Source organism: Oncorhynchus nerka, linkage group LG4 (assembly GCF_034236695.1).
Source record: "Oncorhynchus nerka isolate Pitt River linkage group LG4, Oner_Uvic_2.0, whole genome shotgun sequence".
NCBI classification, from domain to species: Eukaryota; Metazoa; Chordata; class Actinopteri; order Salmoniformes; family Salmonidae; genus Oncorhynchus; species Oncorhynchus nerka.
The window spans coordinates 37480495-37499119 of record NC_088399.1 but is presented as its reverse complement, the minus strand read 5'-3'; the positions used below and the strand labels follow the sequence as shown (position 1 = coordinate 37499119).

Below are 18625 nucleotides of genomic sequence, written 5' to 3'. Positions count from 1 at the left end.
ATGTCCTTGAAACGGCCCAGCCAGAGCCCGGACTTGAATCCGATCAAACATCTCTGGAGAGACCTGAAAATAGCTGTGCAGCGACGCTCCCCATTCAACCTTACAGAGCTTAAGAGGATCTGCGGAGAATGGGAGAAACTCCCAAAATACAGGTGTGCCAAGACTTGAGGCTGTAATTGCTGCCAAAAGGTGCTTCAACAAAGCACTGAGTAAAGGGTCTGAATACTTATGTAAATGTAATAATTTTTTAAAATACATTTGCCAAAATGTCTACAACTTTTTTGCTTTGTCATTATGGGCTAGTGTGTGTAGATTGAGAAATACTATTGAATACATTTTAGAATAAGTATGTAACGTATGCTATAAAGTCAAAGGGTCTGAATACTTTCCGAATGCACTGTAGTACATGTATAGCCTACTACATTAAATTATTTACAAAATGAGACAAAAGTGCGAGATTGTCAATTGGCAGCCAAGCATTGATCATCATGTCACCAGAATAAGACCCTTGATATTTATTGAAAGGAGAATCAACATTATCACTGTGCACTTTCGCCACCCTGTGACGTTCATAACTTGTTTCATCTGTAGCCTAATAAACTGCATACTTTCCCAAGATGTGACATTTATCAGACATGTAGGTTACATAAAGGTTTGATTGAAACCTGGTTAATGTCAAGCCATCTTGAGGATGCCGGAATTACATTTTGGATGAACAGGTTCATGGCTACAGGAGACTTTTGAAGTAGTCTTATCAGATTCAAACATTGTGACTGGTTGAGTTTTTGCCACATAAAAAAAGGGAATACATTAAAGTAAAATGTTAAATATGTAGGCTGATGATGAAGCGTTACGAATAGCCGCTTTGATTGGAGAGGAGGCAGAGCAGGTGTTAAGCTTTCCTGATTAACTGGGCCTGCCGGGAGCATATGTGGCCACATTATTTTTGGACGACTTGGGAGAATGATCTGCAAGACAGAACATTCGGTATCAGAAGTAAAAATAGTCACTGGCCTGCTACTGTGCCTTTCTAGTCCTTGTAAAAATGTTGTGAGTAGACCAACGACTGTTCCAAATTGAATGAAATATTCAAATCACAGGGCCTTTGCGCCGTTATTCAAATGACATTTTCACTGGAGCCTAGAGTAGGATAGAATGTTGTACTCACTTGAAAGCAATAATGCAATTCTTCATTGCATTGTGGTATTGTAGGCTAGTCTAGATTTTTGAGCTGTGCGTCTCATGTCTTCAATGTTCTTTCATGCGCAATGGTGCACCTGGCCTCTCCGCTGCCTATCAGCTATTCCTATTGGTTCTTGTCGATTAATATAAAAAAATTATGCAGCTTTGAATGTTGTGTAATATGACTGCTAGGCAGCCTATTGCAGATATGGCCAAACAATCCACCAACCACAATTGCCACTATGAATGGTGTAAAGAGGGCAGGATGGACTATTAGACTATATTGACCTTTACTGTGGTAAAAAGTTAGCACATGGTAAAGCATAGTGCATAAGGGAAGTACCAAAACACCTTGATATAGGGGAGGCGCATGTAAGCAGATTCAAAAATGTGGCTAGGATGGGAGAAATATGGTAAACCCTGCAAAAGAGCGAATGTAAACAAGGGAAGAAGAAAAAAATAAAAAAAAAACCTCCCCTGTGCCCAATACATAAAACAAATAAAAAACGACCCTCCCCCCAGTAAATTGCAATCTGTCCCTTAGTTTTATGATTATAGAACATTTAATGAAAAAGAAAAACATTAAGAGGATCTGTAGTGCAAAACATTGAAGATGATTTTATTTTATTATTCACAGTTAAAACACAAGCAACTGCTTTAAATAACTTTGTTTTTTGCCTTTTTTCAAAATCTCCAACTCCAAAAGGAGTCCCAACTCAAGCTTTCCATTCAGTTCACGCTTGATTGTACCATCCATCTTGGTTTGTTGTAGTTCCTACTACTATACTGTACTGTTGGCATTAAAGTGGATTGTTGAACATGCTTTAGATAGCAAGGCAGAGGGAATGACAGCTGAAGTTCAGTGGACAACAGGATTTATGACCATTTCAAAATATGGAAGGACCCAACTTTCAATGTCCACATCAAAGTAAAATTCTTCCACTTTTTACTGAAAAAAAAAAATTATTATAATAGAGGCAAATCTGACTGCCAAAAGTCAGTAGGACCAATAAGAATCAATTGGCAGAGACTTCTGTTTTTGTTTTGTTCTCAGAAAACAGATGACACATGTAAACCTTTTATGCAGCATTCGAGGGATACCGAGACACAGGGTTGGGGAGTGACTTTTTAAAATGAACTGTAATCAGTTACGTTACCGGCAAAAATGTTGTAATCAGATTACAGATACTTAAAAAAAAACTTGATTACTTCGTGGATTACCTTAAAAAGGATGTTGTGTAAAACATTAACATCTTTCTGTTTCTCAACGACATTCAATTCAGCATTGAAAAAAGGCGCAATTTAAAGTTTGTTCCTCTGGAGCAAATCTGACCACAAGTCAGAGACCACTATGACACAAATGCGTTCAATGGATCCTTTTTGTATTCTTCTTATGCCTCTTATGGGGAAAGTAATCAGATTACGGAGTTTGGGTTATCCAAAAATTACATTACTGATTACAATTTTGAACAGGTGACGAGTAGCGGCTTACATTTAGAAAGGAACCTACCCAGCCCTGCCCAGATACATAATGTATCAACTAGAATAGAAACACTTGAGGTGAATGCGTCATTCTGAAATGGATGTATTTAGTATCTGATTAAAATGTTTGGCACGTTCAAAGTGTCTTTCTGTAAGTGAACTTGAACAGAATACACTGCTTTATACAGTGAGATGTTTTGCAAATAATTTGCTGAAACGAACATAGCATGAGTGTGACCTAAATTCAAGATGTGGCTATCGTGAGCAACATAAGTTGCAGAACCTTGCAGGTATTTTTGAACTCTGTTAACAAAATGCTGTTGTAATATCAATAATCCAGTTTGATAATTAATGTTTGAAAGTTTCAGTAACGTTCATCAACACTAACAGGAATGTAAATGGAATATATCCCCTAAATCCTTCTCCTTACAGGTTGCAAAGCCCCTTGCAAGGCTAGGACAACTTGGGGATGGGAGTGATCATGAAATAATAAACCGTAAAAAAAAAAAAACGACTTATAAAAAAGCATTTCTAAATGTTGCACATTTTTCTTATTGCAACTGGACTTAAACAGCATATACTTGCATACATACAAACTCGGCACAAACAAACTCAGTCTGTCTGTCTTCAACACATGGGTTGTTCTGCAAAGGGTGCCCTTTGATATTTTAAGTAGACATTCTTTTGCACCGATATTGAATTTCAAAAGCCTGTTATATTAAATGAAGTGCCCTTTATTATAGACCAAATGGAGAATTCAATAAATCCCATTTTTTATATGAATCAAGTCTTTTCAGCATTTTGACATGTCCCTCCGTGCACCTTGTGACTTCTAGGAAGATTTTAATCCACTAAATCCCAACATTTCTCAAAATTTTCACCATCATTGTAAAGCCGTAGTTATTGTTGCTTTGACAAAGTCATTTCTGAAGATCATTATTTACACTGCTCAAAAAAATAAAGGGAACACTTAACACAATGTAACTCCAAGTCAATCACACTTCTGTGAAATCAAACTGTCCACTTAGGAAGCAACACTGATTGACAATACATTTCACATGCTGTTGTGCAAATGGAATAGACAACAGGTGGAAATGATAGGCAATTAGCAAGACACCCCCAATAAAGGAGTGGTTCTGCAGGTGGTGACCACAGACCACTTCTCAGTTCCTATGCTTCCTGGCTGATGTTTTGGTCACTTTTGAATGCTGGCGGTGCTATCACTCTAGTGGTAGCATGAGACGGAGTCTACAACCCACACAAGTGGCTCAGGTAGTGCAGCTCATCCAGGTTTGAACATCAATGCGAGCTGTTGCAAGAAGGTTTGCTGTGTCTGTCAGTGTAGTGTCCAGTGCATGGAGGCGCTACCAGGAGACAGGCCAGTACATCAGAAGACGTGGAGGAGGCCGTAGGAGGGCAACAACCCAGCAGCAGGACCGCTACCTCCGCCTTTGTGCAAGGAGGAGCAGGAGGAGCACTGCCAGAGCCCTGCAAAATGACCTCCAGCAGGCCACAAATGTGCATGTGTCTGCTCAAATGGAAACAGACTCCATGAGGGTGGTATGAGGGCCCGACGTCCACAGGTGGGGGTTGTGCTTACAGCCCAACACCATGCAGGACGTTTTTTCATTTGCCAGAGAACACCAAGATTGGCGAATTCGCCACTGGCACCCTGTGCTCTTCACAGATGAAAGCAGGTTCACACTGAGCACATGTGACAGACGTGACAGTCTGGAGACGCCATGGAGAACGTTCTGCTGCCTGCAACATCCTCCAGCATGACAGGTTTGGCGGTGGGTCAGTCATGGTGTGGGGTGGCATTTCTTTGGGGGGCCGCACAGACCTCCATGTGCTCGCCAGAGGTAGCCTGACTGCCATTAGGTACCGAGATGAGATCCTCAGACCCCTTGTGAGACCATATGCTGGTGCGGTTGGCCCTGGGTTCCTCCCAATGCTAGACCTCATGTGGCTGGAGTGTGTCAGCAGTTCCTGCAAGAGGAAGGCATTGATGCTATGGACTGGCCCGCCCGTTCCCCAGACCTGAATCCAATTGAGCACATCTGGGACATCATGTCTCGCTCCATCCACCAACGCCACATTGCACCAGACTGTCCAGGTCTGGGAGGAGATCCCTCAGGAGACCATCCGCCACCTCATCAGGAGCATGCCCAGGCGTTGTAGGGAGGTCATACAGGCACGTGGAGGCCACACACACTACTGAGCCTCATTTTGACTTGTTTTAAGGACATTACATCAAAGTTGGATCAGCCTGTAGTGTGGTTTTCCACTTTAATTTTGAGTGTGACTCCAAATCCAGACCTCCATGGGTTGATAAATTTGATTTCCATTGATAATTTGTGTGTGATTTTGTTGTCAGCACATTCAACTATGTAAAGAAAAAAAGTATTTAATAAGAATATTTCATTCATTCAGATCTAGGATGTGTTATGTTAGTGTTCCCTTTATTTTTTTGAGCAGTGTATTTAATGTGATTGGTGATTAATTTACGTCTGTCCCGCATTTTAAGGTCAACCCTGTTACGTGAACTGAACTCTCGTTTTAATATGAAACTTTTTTTTTTCTTCAATAGAAGCATTGAACATTTAAGTCAACAGTGTAAAAGCAGTTGAATTCTCTTTTCTGTCATTTTCAGGTTTTTTTGTGGTGGAAAATTGAGTGGGTCAAGCATAACACATCAACCCTGTCACCCTTAGATAGACAGGCTAGAAATGTTAACAAAAAGTACAAATGTGAAGCTTGTATTCAATTACTACTCTGTTGCACACAACAAGCTTCCATTCCTCCTGTCACAAGGGGATTTATGGCTGATTTAAGATGAAATAGTCAACCCTTTTACTTTATTTGGCACTTACTATAGTAATTATTTTATCTCTTTAATTTAACATGTGCTCTTTATGACATAATGTTAAAATGAGGTGAAATCCAAAGTTTTTTTGGCATGGTGGAACGACCCACATACTAAAGGACATTTCTGTCAGGAATGCAGGCCTAATGAAATTAGCATGGAAAAGCAATCCTCTTGCATTGTATATAAACTATACTCTAGCAACAGTCAAAATCCCTGATTCCTCCCCAAGAACAGCAGAGGAGTTGGAATTACAGACAACAATCCCATGCTTGGTACATCTACTCTCCAAGCCTTGAGGATCACCCCACCCCCCTCCTCACACAACATCAGTACAGGTGCTCAAGAGGGACATTAGTTAACCAAAACCGGGCTTTCAGAAACATCCTTTCTGACACACCCTACAAGACTAATTTGTTTTGATGTGGTTTTTTATAACGTCAAGTAACGGATTTGGAAATATGGTGTCTCTATATGAAATAGTTTGAAAAACTCCCAAATGTATAAGTGAAATCTAAGCAGATAAAGATAGTGGTCTCTGCTGGTATATTGTAACATTACGTCCTTATTTAAACCTTCCTTCCCATCTTTACATTTGATAAGGGAGTAAATCAAATCATTGGTTCAAATCCTGTTGTCCACTTGAGGAAATGGGATAAATAACACTGAATTTAAAAAAGACCTTCGTCTCAAACCTCTTACTGTTAGGAGCTCTTGCTCCGGCCAACCACTCGTTCTACTCTCCTCTCCATCCTCTCTCAGTTCTTGTATTTTAACTGTGCTTGTGATGCGTTTCGTTGTAGTCCATGATCCTTAGTTGCTGTCTAGGTCGTGCTGAACTGGCCACCACCACTCCCCCTCCCCTTGCTCCTCCCATCTTCCGTCTGGTACTCTCCTGCTTGGTAGCTCTCTGCTTGGTTTCAGGCAGGTGCTCCTTCACGGGCACAGTGAGAGGGGCACCTAGTATAGAGGCAAGGGCAGGGGAAAAGGTAAGGTTAAGGACAGGGTTAGAGACAGGACACGTCAGAGAATTCCCCAGTGGGGGAAATGAGGGCTCCACACACAGCTCAGTCTTCAGGCCCTGTGAAAGGCCGGCCAGGCGGGGGGGTGGCGGCTCCTCGTCACACTGGCTCTCGCTCTTGTTCCGGAACAGCTCTCGCGCCCGCATGCCCAGGAAGCTCTTGGCGCTGGGGTAGGAGCCAACAGTGAGGGGGGTGGCGTCAGGGGGCAGTGGGGGGGCCAGGGGGGTATGGGTACAGGAAGGCTCCACAAGGAGAGGCTTGGGGACTTCCTGGGTGCCGTTGACCGAGTTGACAGGAGGCTTCTTAGGGGGTTGTTCGCCATAGGTTGCCCTGGAGATAAAGTGCTGCCGTTGCGTCGTGGGGACTGAGGTGGTCTGCCGTTACCTGACCACTCATTGGTTCCTGATGTGACGGGTCCATCTGGCTCCATGATACTGCCATTACCATGGAGACAAGGGAGGAAAACATGGAAGGGGATTACTTTCAATTATAAACTAGGTGGTTCAAGCCCTGAATACTGGTGGCATATCAGAAATGTATACTGCTCTAATTACATTGGTAACCAGTTTATAATAGCAATAAGACACCTCAGGGTTTGAGGTATATGACCAATATACCAAGGCTAAGGGCTGTATCCAGGCACTTGCGGCATGCAAAACAGCCCTTAGTCGTGGTATATTGGCCACATACCATACCTCCTAAATATACATTTAGCTTCTAATGGCACATACACCATTCTGCATGTGCATTCCATAAACGTCAACAGTTCGACTGCCATCTCACCTAGAGTCTATAGGAGGGCCAGGATCGGTACTGCTGCCCCCTGCGGAGGGTGTGGTCAGGGCGGCATGACCCTCCATTTCCAGTCTACTGTAGAGCTGCAGCAGCTCCGTCTGCAGGAGCTGGGTCACTCTCCTCTGGGCCTGGTACCTGCTGTCTGACGCCTGCAGCTCGCCCCTGCACAGAGACAGATGGACATTATCATATTACACACTTAAGAGACAAAAACAGAGCTAGCTGCTGTGCAAACACACAGTTGTGCATAAAAACCCACAAACCAACTGCGTTGATCCAAAGGTCGACACCTTAAAACAACACAATGAACCTAAATAAGTCTAGAGGCCTTTTCCACCTCTAAACCCGGAATTCTCATACTTGGCCCGGCCCTTGACGTCCTCCAGAAACTTCTTCTGCTCCACGATGAGGTGTTCCTTCTTGGTGAGCTGTGTCTCCAGCTCGCCCACCCTCTGCTGCGCTGCCTCCAGCTTCTGGCCCTGCTGCAGCAGGCTCTGCCTCAGCCTCTCCACCTCCTTCCCCCAGGACACCTGCACCATCTGGGCCTCCTACAGTGAGAAAGAGAGGGTGTTGGTGTGGGAACTGTTAAACTAGTCTGGCCAGGGTTTGGCCAGTGGCCTCCATGAGAGGTATAATCTGGTATGCATAGAGTCATAGTACCCATAAAAGCCAGCGGTCAAACAGGGAAATAGTTCCAATTGTCCACCATTCATTTTTCCGTAGCGGATTTTATAAACACTTAAAATAAGGGCTGTGTTTCGTGTAGGCTTACCCTGGCGTGGCGTTTAGATAACCGTGTAAATCTCTCTCCGACAAGGTGACTTATGTCAATATATTTGCCTGCATTTACACCCCCCCAAAAAATGTTTTAATGCTACTTAGCTGCTAATGTGGCCATCATACAGAACTACAAATTCCATGTCTGGATGAGACTGCCAAATCGAGGCAAAGGTAAGAATCTCTGTTAACTATCTAATGTTAACTAAATGGAGTAATGAATAAATTGGCAACATTTCTATAAACTGTACAATTCTGTGAACTGTCTTGGATAGGTTTTAAAATTACACAATACCTGTTTAGCAAAGGTGTCAGCTATAGATGACATGCAGGAGTTAGTAGGGATTTGTAGTCTTGCATGATGTCTACTTTGATGCTAATGAGCATTTTCAAACCCGAGAGTAAATACAGCCATATATATATATATACATACACACAAGTCATCTTGTCTTAGCTTTTACCCATGCAGTAGTACTGATTCTGTTCCTCTTTTCACCCTAAGTTCCTCCTATATGTTCTCAGTGGCCCTTGGTCCCTTACCATGGCATTGTCCGAGCCTGTGTGCTGCTGCCGCTGTTCAGTCAGCTTGTGGGCCTCCCCCAGGAGCAGCAGCTGCTTGTTCAGGAAGCTCATTTGCTGCTGGGTGCGCTCACTGCTGCTCAGCTGTAGGACACATGGGACAACCAATCAGAATGGAGACAATGGAGACAAACCCCACAAAGCCCTCGGTTTGGTTTATTTATGGATACACTATGTTCTTAGTCCTTTTATCTTTGCACATACAGCACCCCATTCTGATGGGGCGGCAGGGTAGCCTAGTGGTTAGAGAGTTGGACTAGGAACCGGAAGGTTGCAAGTTCAAACCCCCGAGCTGACAAGGTATCTGTCGTTCTGCCCCTGAACAGGCAGTTAACCCACTGTTCCTAGGCCGTCATTGAAAATAAGAATTTGTTCTTAACTGACTTGCCTGGTTAAATAAAGGTAAAAAATAATAATAAAATAAAAAACTGATTTACTACAAGAGCAGTTTATCCATGTTGATTGATTTTACAGCAGCAGAGCAAGTAGAACTAGATGAGGTGCCTCACCTTGGTAATCATCTGGTTGAGAAGGTGCCCCGTGTGACACACCTTGTTGTTGGACCTCTGCAGATCTGCCTCCAGCTCATTCATCTTCTTCTGATACTCATTCAACTGACTCTGGAAAGGATCATCAGAGAGGGTACAATACAGTGTATGGAAGATTTGATATACATTATTCTATGCATTTGTGTGTGCGCGCGCGCGTGCGTGCATGCATGCATGTGTGTAAATGTAGTCATGCGTCTACCTGTAGTTCCTGGTTCTTGGTGTAGTAGTCGTCCCGGCCCTGTTGTAGCTGGCGGACCTGGCTGTGTAGTCTGGTGACCACGGTCTCTCGGTCGTCCCACAGCTGTCTGCAGCGCTGCTGCTCCACCTGCAGACTCTCCTTCAGAGAGACAATGTCCACACTCTGGAGGTTCAGCTGGTCCTTCTGCAGGCAGATACAGTGAGAGAGGATGACAGACCGCTCATCGTTTGACGAAATCTACAACGGCATAGGATTTAATAAAACAGTTCATTTGGGAAACTTTTTTTCACCATATGCAACAGAGGAAAACCTACTCTACTGAGCCAATACAAGCAACAAAGTCGGTGAGTGAAATGGATCAAGAGCAGGCTCCTGTTTTGTGATACTTATCAAAACATCTACTTCGTGATACTTTCAAAGATAACCGTCTTAGAAAACCACGATTCCAACACCACTACCTCCAAACCATTTCACACTAGTTCTGAGAAGCTACAGGACAAATTCAGGAGGGGAGGCTCTGGTGCATTTATTACCATGGCGTTGTTCTGTTCCTCCAGTGCGGTGGCGTTGATGACGCGTCGCAGTAGGCGTCGGTTGCGGACGGCGTGCTGCTCTCGCTTGTAGCGTTCGTACAGCAGCTGGCTATGCAGCAGGAGCAGCTGGCTACGCAACGTGTGCAGCTCGTCCAGCGGAGCCGAGCCTGGGGGGGGGGACAGGCACAGGCACAAAGCAGATTAACAACATCCAGGAAAATGATGACAGTCATAAAATGATAATACTGAATTCATTTGGTTCTTCTCATGCAATGTCAAGGAACTTTGAGCACAAGGAACTTTGAGCACATTGTTTGCGGGAGTTAACTGTTAACTCCACATTGTACAAGTTGTGGGTTTTTTCACTGGGTAGATGTGAAGTTTATGATGGATTGATTGTATTTCTGACCCTCTCCTAATGCTATTCTGGGCTCAAACAGTAGTAGTGTTCAATACGTAGATATAGCTTTGTTTCTATGGTTCATTAGCTCTATTTCATCAGGCCCACATGCACAGTACATAACACCTACATAAAGTAATATCTTGAACATTGATTATTCATAATCCTTTAGTTATGTATAAAAGTGGTATGACTAGTTCACTGTATGTAGTCACACTAACACAGAAAAAAGGGAACTGAGTAGGTGTATAGAAAATAAAGCCGGCAGATAAAATCTGAGAACTTTACACAAAGGCCTCTCAGAGTCATGAGGGAACTTACATAAGTTAACCACAAGCTCTTTGTGGAGTTGGTTTCACACACACAATCAAAAATACATGACTTATATAAACTTATTCAATTCCAATGCTCCAACTTGGCAGGCAGAGGGAGGTTTGGCCCAAACACAAGGCTGTTATACAGTGATCAGCAGCAGGAGATGGTTAAGACAGAGAGTTTTGTTCCCGTCCAGGGAAGACGTCACATAGCAGCTAGGATTCTCTCAACTGCTTCTGTACCGTTTTAATACTATTCTACCTAGGAATACATGATATATCGGAATCAGACGATATTAGCTAAAAATGCCAACATTGGTATCGGCCCGATGTCTAGTTTAAACACCGATGTGCAAAGCCGATGTCAAAGCTACACGTGTAACACAGCATTCCTAACCTAGCCCACAATGTCTGCTGTGTGGATTGAGCAGTCAACAAGTCGAGCAGTCATTTGAAAGAGTAAGGACATTTCAGCAAGACAACTCAAAAGGCTAAATCCATTAAAGCCAAGATAAAGGAATTCGTGGCCCTTGACAAGCAACCGTTCTCTGTCGTGGGTGATGTTGGCTTTTGCCGACTGGTTGGGCACCAGTACACATGTTGCCCTACTGGAGTTATACAGTAATAGCATCACTGCTATTAGCTTCACGACATACACACTATGGAACGCCGGTTGGGTCTTTGAGTCTCAAAAAAAGATTGGTCAAATAACACTATTTGAGGCATTAAGTAAGCTTTTAATTTGACATGTCAAATTACAGTTTTATCATAGAATGTTGTGTGGGCTGAATTTGTACGTGCAAGCCAGGTGCCACCACTACTATAAGTAGCACTGTCAAAGCTGCACAAAAAGTCTGCAAACACCGGCCACAAACTATGTGTTTACAATAGTGTTGGTAATAAAGCATTATTTGTTTGACCGCCACTTCTGGGGTAGCCATCTTTAGCTTGGTACCTAGCTATGCTAGGTATGCCCATTAGAAACTGCAGTCATTTTGATTATTAGCAACGATTTAGGAATCCTTGTGAGTAAGTGTTAGCTAGGTTGTCACTTGCTGTTCGCCTATTGAAATTGAACTTCAGTTCATGAAAATAGCTAGCCAGCTACTTAACCCAGTTTCCAAAGGTAACGTTATAAGCAGCCAGCTAGCTTCATCTGGCTAGTGAGGCTTGACCGGAACAAGTTGTGTTGTGCAGCTAGCCACAATATGGATTAGGCACTAGTGGAATTTGGGGTTTGCCTTAAAAATAAAAGTACCTCTTTGAAAGTGCTGCAGAAGGTTACAATTGGTGGAAACATGCCATATTTAGACTAGATAATGTTAAACAAGATTGGAATGTGTAGCAATGAAATGGGTATAAGTCTACTCGGTGACACCCACAGAACACAACTGTGAAAAACGTAAAAAATTTGCGTTGTAGCTCTTGTCGCGGGACTGTGACTGTGAAATCACGTCTCCAGTCAGCCTATTGTGTGTAGTGACATTCATATTGCACTGTACAGCTTTACCTAAGGATTGGGATCAAATGGGGTATCAGTCTACTCAACACCCAAGATATTTTTTCCCAATGTCCTCCTCAGAGTTATCAGTGTTCAGCACACATTGGTTGACAATAAATGTGGCTCAATTCACAATTGTTTCAGAGTCCCACAATAAGACCTACAACGCTAATGTTCTCTGGGTGTCACTGAGTAGACTGATACCCAATGTTATTGATCCACAATCCATAGGTAAGGCTGTACAGTAAAATTAGAATTGCATTGGGGGCATACTTAAGTATGATTTCAACAAATTATTGTCTTTTGTTGATTTTATATAACATTCCAACCTCGTTTAGCATTATCTATTCAATTATATCATAATTCTACTATTTGTATTAATTTGCATCACTGTCACACTTTTATTTAAGGCTAACTGCAAAGTCCACTATTGTGGCTAGCGTCACATAGATGAGTTTGCCCACCATTAATCAAATAAGAACTGTCTTATAAATTAGGGTTTATTTTAGATGACACCGAGCTATATAGTTAGCTAGCTAACTATAGCTACTGAAAGATGTCTTTTTGCCATGTTTTTGGGGAAGAACATTGTTTGCATCCATGAGCTAGCTAGCTTTCTTTTTTTTTTAGGTTCGCGAGACAACTTTACCAGCATCACAGCATACGTATCAATGAATCGTTGTGACATACGAGTGATAGTGTAATCAATGTGTAATAACTACATCAAATTAATGAACGAGTTAAATTATGTGACGTGCAGTCACATTCAGATCCTGATTGGTCAACAAGCTTATTTGACACGTCAAATAGTGTTATTGACACTCAAAAGACCCAAACGGCGTTCCATAGTAAGAGAAATCCTGGTTGAGAATGAAACGACTGAACAACGAAACAGCACAGCAAGTAAGTGAAAGAAAAAGGTTTTGATTATGTTTTACTGGTAATACGTAAATGCCAACAAAATAACTTTTTGGTCAGTGTGGTGTGTGTGTAACCTTTAATTTAACTAGGCAAGTCAGTTAAGAATACATTTTTATTTACAATGACTGCCTAGCCCGGGCGACGCTGGGCCAATTGTACACCACCCTATGGGACTCCAAATCACGGCCCGATGTGATACAGCCTGGATTCGAACCAGGGACTGTAGTGACACCTCTTACACTGAGATGCAGTGCCTTAGACCGCTGCATCCATGTGTGTGTTAACTATTTAACTGTACTAGAATGCTTAAAATGCTGCTAAAATGTAAAATATCGGTATCGTTTTTTTGATTAGGAAAATATTAAATCAGTATCGACCAAAAATGTCATATCGGTGCATCACTAATTCTACCTCCAAAAGGCACTTATGAGTGGGAGAACACTGTCAAATAGCCTCAGTTTATGCCTGATGTAGGAAAACTACTTTATAGTCATTGTAGGGTAAACTAAAGGCCTAAATGTCCTGAAAGTTTTATCAGTGTTCCACTGTTGCACTAGCTGAAAGTACAGTGCTGCTGCTGTACTCTGGTGGTGGTTGTTTACCTCCAAAATGCGTCCAGTCAGCTGACTTGCTTGGCAAAGGTAATCTGTAAGAGAGAGAGGGAGAGTCATGACTATTTAAAAAACTGGGTCAGTTCAACAGAGTCAGCATTGGGACAGTATATCAGACTCAGACACCCCCATAGAAAAATCTGAATGGTTGATCCCAGTCTTCTGGACCCATCTGGGCTTGGAGACACACCTTTCTGTGTACGGGACCTCTGTCCCAGTCAATTATATCCCTCAAGCAGGGTATGGCCTGCTATTGAGCTTTGGAGAAGATACTAAAGAGGTGGGGGCGGCGGAGATGAAATGAGCAGAGCCAGATTGTTCTGTGCAGAGCTCCAACTCTGCTGACACTGGTCCCTTCTGTTGTTGTATTATTGGCTTAGGAGTGAGGACAGTGCGTGTGTGTGTGTGTGGGGGGGGGGGGGGGGGGGGGCAGACAGTGCCTGTAGTTGTTCAACTGAGTTTTACCCGTGGGCCAGGGAAATGGAGTGGAAAGGACCCAGCCCAGTTCTACACAGTGAGCTCACATCACATACTCTGGCTTTCCTTTGCCTTCAACACTTACGGCACACAGACAGCCATGTTCTTGGACTAGGTACTAAGACGACCCATAATCAGATGGTTTTGATGGAGACTGATAAGCATAAAGTTGGTCAGACAGTTGTGATCTCACACAGATGCTAAAAGCTGGACCCCTCACCTGTTGAGCACCTTGTCGTGGGCGTCGCTTCCCTGCTGAACGAGACGATCCAGCACCTCCAGGGGGGAAGCAGACACCCTCCCCTGACCCTCCTCCTCCCTGTCCTCCAGCCCCTCCTGCCGCTGGCACAGCCTCTCGAGAGCAGCCCTGCCCAGGGCCTCTGATGTCCTCCTCCCCACGAAGAGGGATGCGGCCCGGGGCAGAGCCAGATCAAACAGGGCCTCATAGGGCAGGGAGTGGTTCTTGATGAAGGGGCTGGGGGAGAACAGGCCACCGAACTTGGCCATCTCGTACTCCGGGGCAGAGGGGCTCCGGTGGAGTGGGTGTTCGATGGGGCTGAAGGGACACATGGGTTGGAAAGACCAGGACTGCTCTAGGGCCGAGCCCCTACTATTGTCCCCACCACCATTAGCGCACTGGGCATTCTCCAGTGCCTTGTCTGGGGTGGACACCGCATGGTGGGGGTCCCGGGGCAGCATGAGGCCACCCAGTGGGTGGTTGGGCAGGGCCTTCTCCTGGGTACCTGTCAGGGTCTCAGTGGTGCGGTAGAAAGGGGTGTCAAAGCCCCTCAGGGCAGCAAAGTCTCGCTTGTCCTCCGTGATCTCCAGGAGCTCCTCTGTGATGGCAGCTGGTGTGTTTTTGGAGAGGTAAAACAGGGGACATAAGGACGCTTGTAGTGAAACAGGCTTGAGTCATTGGTGCATTAAGACTATTGCTATGAAATGTATATGGTTCCCTCTCATTCAACTGACATTTTATGTCAGTCTCATTTAGACCAGCACACTCCTATTCTCAGACAGTGTACTCACCCTCTTCCCTCTCTTTCTCTGTCCTCAGCTGAAGCTCCAGCTCCTGCTCCTGCATAAAGACTGAAAGTTCTGTCAGCGTCATGGAAATGGTCCCACCACCACTTGCATCTAGTAAACAGAAGACAGCCAATAAACACACAGTTTTACATAAAACAATCTTCCACCAGAGAACATGGACCGACAAAGGTTAAGAACCAACGACTTGATACAAAGCATACAAATGTAATATCCAACTCCATATTTTTGATGATGACTGACCTCTGTTGTTGATAACCTCTCCACCTTTCTCAGGATCTGGGATTGGTTCTTGCCTCACCAGGCTAGGTTTGGATGCTTCTACAGGGCAGCCATGCTGAAAGTGAACAGTTTATTGTCATTTGTATTAAACCTTTATTTAACCAAGTTCTCTTCTTACTACACTACAAAGGCCAATAATGCTCATCGTGGGCATGGATGTCATACTCTACCTTCCGTGGTGGACTAGCGGTGTTGGATGTCAGGGGGATGGTGGGGAACTCAGAGAGGGTGGGGGGCGGGGAGGTGGTGGCAGGTGTACTTGAGGCAGGTGTTCCTTTCCCTCCTGCTTACAGAAAACAGCAATTAGGAACAAATACCAACGGAAATGTCATGTAGGATTAATCACATGGCAAAACCTCACCAATACATGTACGGATCAGTTTCTAAAGCATGATCGTTATGAATAAATATTGTTTATCAAATCCATATTAAAAACACAAGATATTGTAATAGGCCTTTTTACACTACACCGGTTTGAAACCGGTTTCATGACACATATGCTACATATACACAGGCAGTCCAATTCTGACTTATGCCCAATTATTGGCAAAAGAGCTGATCTGATTTGTCAAAAGACCAATTTGTTAAAAAAGATGACAGACAACCCACAGTTAAACACCGCCATATTTTTACAGTGTAAAGATCTGGTTTCCAATCTGACTTCCCCAAGCCACATCTGGACGTAGTTTGGGGTACACACTTCTACACCACATAACCCCCTCTGAGTGGTATAGTGTAAAGACAATGGCTTTCCAACACCATTCTATTTCTATGGTGCAGAAACACATGAAGCTATGTAAGGAGTGCAAAAAGTTCTGTTTAAAATCTGATGTTGAAGACAAATAGAAACCTTTAAAATATGTTAAGCACTAAAGCATGTTGGTTATATCATAAAAGTCAATATTGTTTATGGAATCTATACTGAACAAAAACGTAACATGTTGGTCCCATGTTTCCTGAGCTGAAATTAAAGATCCCAGAAATTTTCCAAACGCACAAAAAGCTTATTTCTCTCAAATGTTGTGCACAAATTCGGTTACATTCTTGTTAGTGAGGATTTCTCCTTTGCCAAGGTAATCCATCCACCTGAAAGGTGTGGCATATCAAGAAGCTGATTAAACAGTATGATCATTACACTGGGGGCAATAAAAGGCTACTTTAAAATGTGAAGTTTTGTCACAAGACAATGCCACAGATGTCCAATTGGCATGCTGACTGTAGGAATGTACACCAGAGCTGTTGCCAGAGAATTGAAGGTTCATTTCTCTTCCATAAGCTGCCTCCAATGTAATTTTAGACAAGCCCCACAACTGCAGACCACATGTAACCACGCCAGCTCAGGACCTCCACAACCAGCTTCTTCACCTGTGGGATCGTCAGACCAGTCACTCGGACAGCAGATGAAACCTAGTATTTCTGTCTGTAATAAAACCCTTTTGTGAGGAAAAACTCATTTTTATTGGCTGGGCCTATTCCCTCCCAAGCCCACCCACGGCTGTGCCCTTGCCCAGTCAAAAACCCATTAGATTAGAGCCTAATGAATTTATTTCAATTGACTGATTTCCTTATATGAACTGTAACTCTAAAATAGTTGAAATTATTGCATGTTGCGTTTATATTTTTGTTCAGTATGTTGTATAGATTAATTATCCCTTTTCACCTGATGTGCTGTGGACACGGTGGCCTGAGAGGTAAGAGGCACTATGGGAGAGCTCTGGGTTAGGTGACATGCCCCTGGAGGAAGGGGGTGTGGCCATTCCACACTGGGAGGAGGGACTCCACAGTTCTTTTCCCCCACAGGTAGAGTTGAATTCACAGCTAGAGTTCTGAAGGAAGACATTCACAATGTTACCAGTTAAAGTTCCAATGCAGCCATTTTTATCCCAATATCAAATCATGTCTGGGTAACAATTAAGCACCTTACTGGGATTGCTTTCAATTAAAATTGTAAAAAATAACAGTCCCAATGGCTTCTTAGCAAAGAGCATTTTCTCATGCAAGAATTGTACTAGGACTGTCAAAGTGGTCTGAGTGAAAACTGAAAACTAGCTGTTATTGGCATAGAGGTTTGGAACTCTTTCTATTGGTCTGTTTAACTAATTTGGTAATGCCACCAGGCAGGCCAAAACTCCATCCCACCAAAACAGGCGGTCTTTTCAAACAGTTCTTACACTAAAATGGCATTATCAAAATGTTATTTCACAGTATTATTCCAACCTCATGAAAACGCAAGAAAATAATTTTTTTGACTGCACAGTGCTTTAAGAATTAATTCCACAAACTGTTGATGATGTGGTATACTATTAATTGTAACTGGAAATTAGGCTACATTATTTTTTACAGGATTTCAGGTTTCTACAGACAAATCCTCAGCCAGACAGACAGACTCAGAGTGCTGAATAACACCAGGACCCCCTGCGTGGGCCGCACACAAATAGAGAGGGACAGACAGCGTCGCCAGGGCAACCAGCCCATGTGACAGACCATATTGGGATGGCAGGACGGGGGCGTAAGGGCATGTTTTCTGTTTTCTAAGGCCTGACACCACCGCCCGCCAGTCTTGCCCACTCTGATGACTCAAAGCCTCTCCTCCCTCAGCTCTCCTTGCTAAAGCACTCCCTCTCCAAAAACAAGGGGGCGATTCATAGGCTCGGAGGGGAGAGGGGGAGGCCAGTGGGTTCAGGGACAAGCGATTGACTAAGAACATCTGACACAGCCAATATATCAAGTGTTAACACCCTCTGCAAAACAACAAGAAATGCATAGAGAAGAAGCAGCAATCAGCGACTGCTCACTCTGGCTGACACTGGCCTCCAACAAACACTTTCTATCTAGGAACTAATCTGGACACATTTGCTATGGGTCAGTGCCGTGAAAATATGTGCAACAGAAATGCTGTGTGTGTTACCTGACGTCTGGAGGTCTGGGGGCTACGATAGGAGGACTGAGTCCCTGACAGAGGGGGCAGGGACAGGGGTGGTGGTAGGGGCTGGCGTGGGGTAGAGAAGGGGGTCAAAGAGGAGCTTCCTGTGGGCAGAAGAAGAGGAACAGTCGGACTCACTCTTACATTGATGTGTTAAATAAATCTC

The 18625-nt window shown here is 43.7% G+C and overlaps 1 protein-coding gene and 1 long non-coding RNA gene across 2 annotated transcripts in view; one reads left to right on the top strand and one right to left on the bottom strand.

Moving 5' to 3' along the window:
• Window positions 1-1775: 1775 nt before the first annotated feature.
• LOC115123533 (hamartin-like) overlaps window positions 1776-18625 on the bottom strand; it is a 38164-nt gene continuing 21314 nt past the window's right edge. Inside the window, 15 exon segments of the mRNA XM_029652882.2 lie at window positions 1776-6860; window positions 6863-6986; window positions 7336-7509; window positions 7708-7895; window positions 8665-8787; window positions 9213-9323; window positions 9454-9636; window positions 9987-10153; window positions 13725-13768; window positions 14431-15058; window positions 15240-15347; window positions 15498-15591; window positions 15707-15819; window positions 17197-17362; window positions 18445-18563. Coding sequence (XP_029508742.2) covers window positions 6303-6860; window positions 6863-6986; window positions 7336-7509; window positions 7708-7895; window positions 8665-8787; window positions 9213-9323; window positions 9454-9636; window positions 9987-10153; window positions 13725-13768; window positions 14431-15058; window positions 15240-15347; window positions 15498-15591; window positions 15707-15819; window positions 17197-17362; window positions 18445-18563 — 2900 coding nt within the window. The 3' untranslated portion in view covers window positions 1776-6302.
• Window positions 15328-15641, top strand: LOC115123544 (uncharacterized). Its single transcript, XR_003862624.2, has 2 exons — window positions 15328-15425; window positions 15531-15641. It is a non-coding gene; the product is annotated as an uncharacterized LOC115123544 (long non-coding RNA).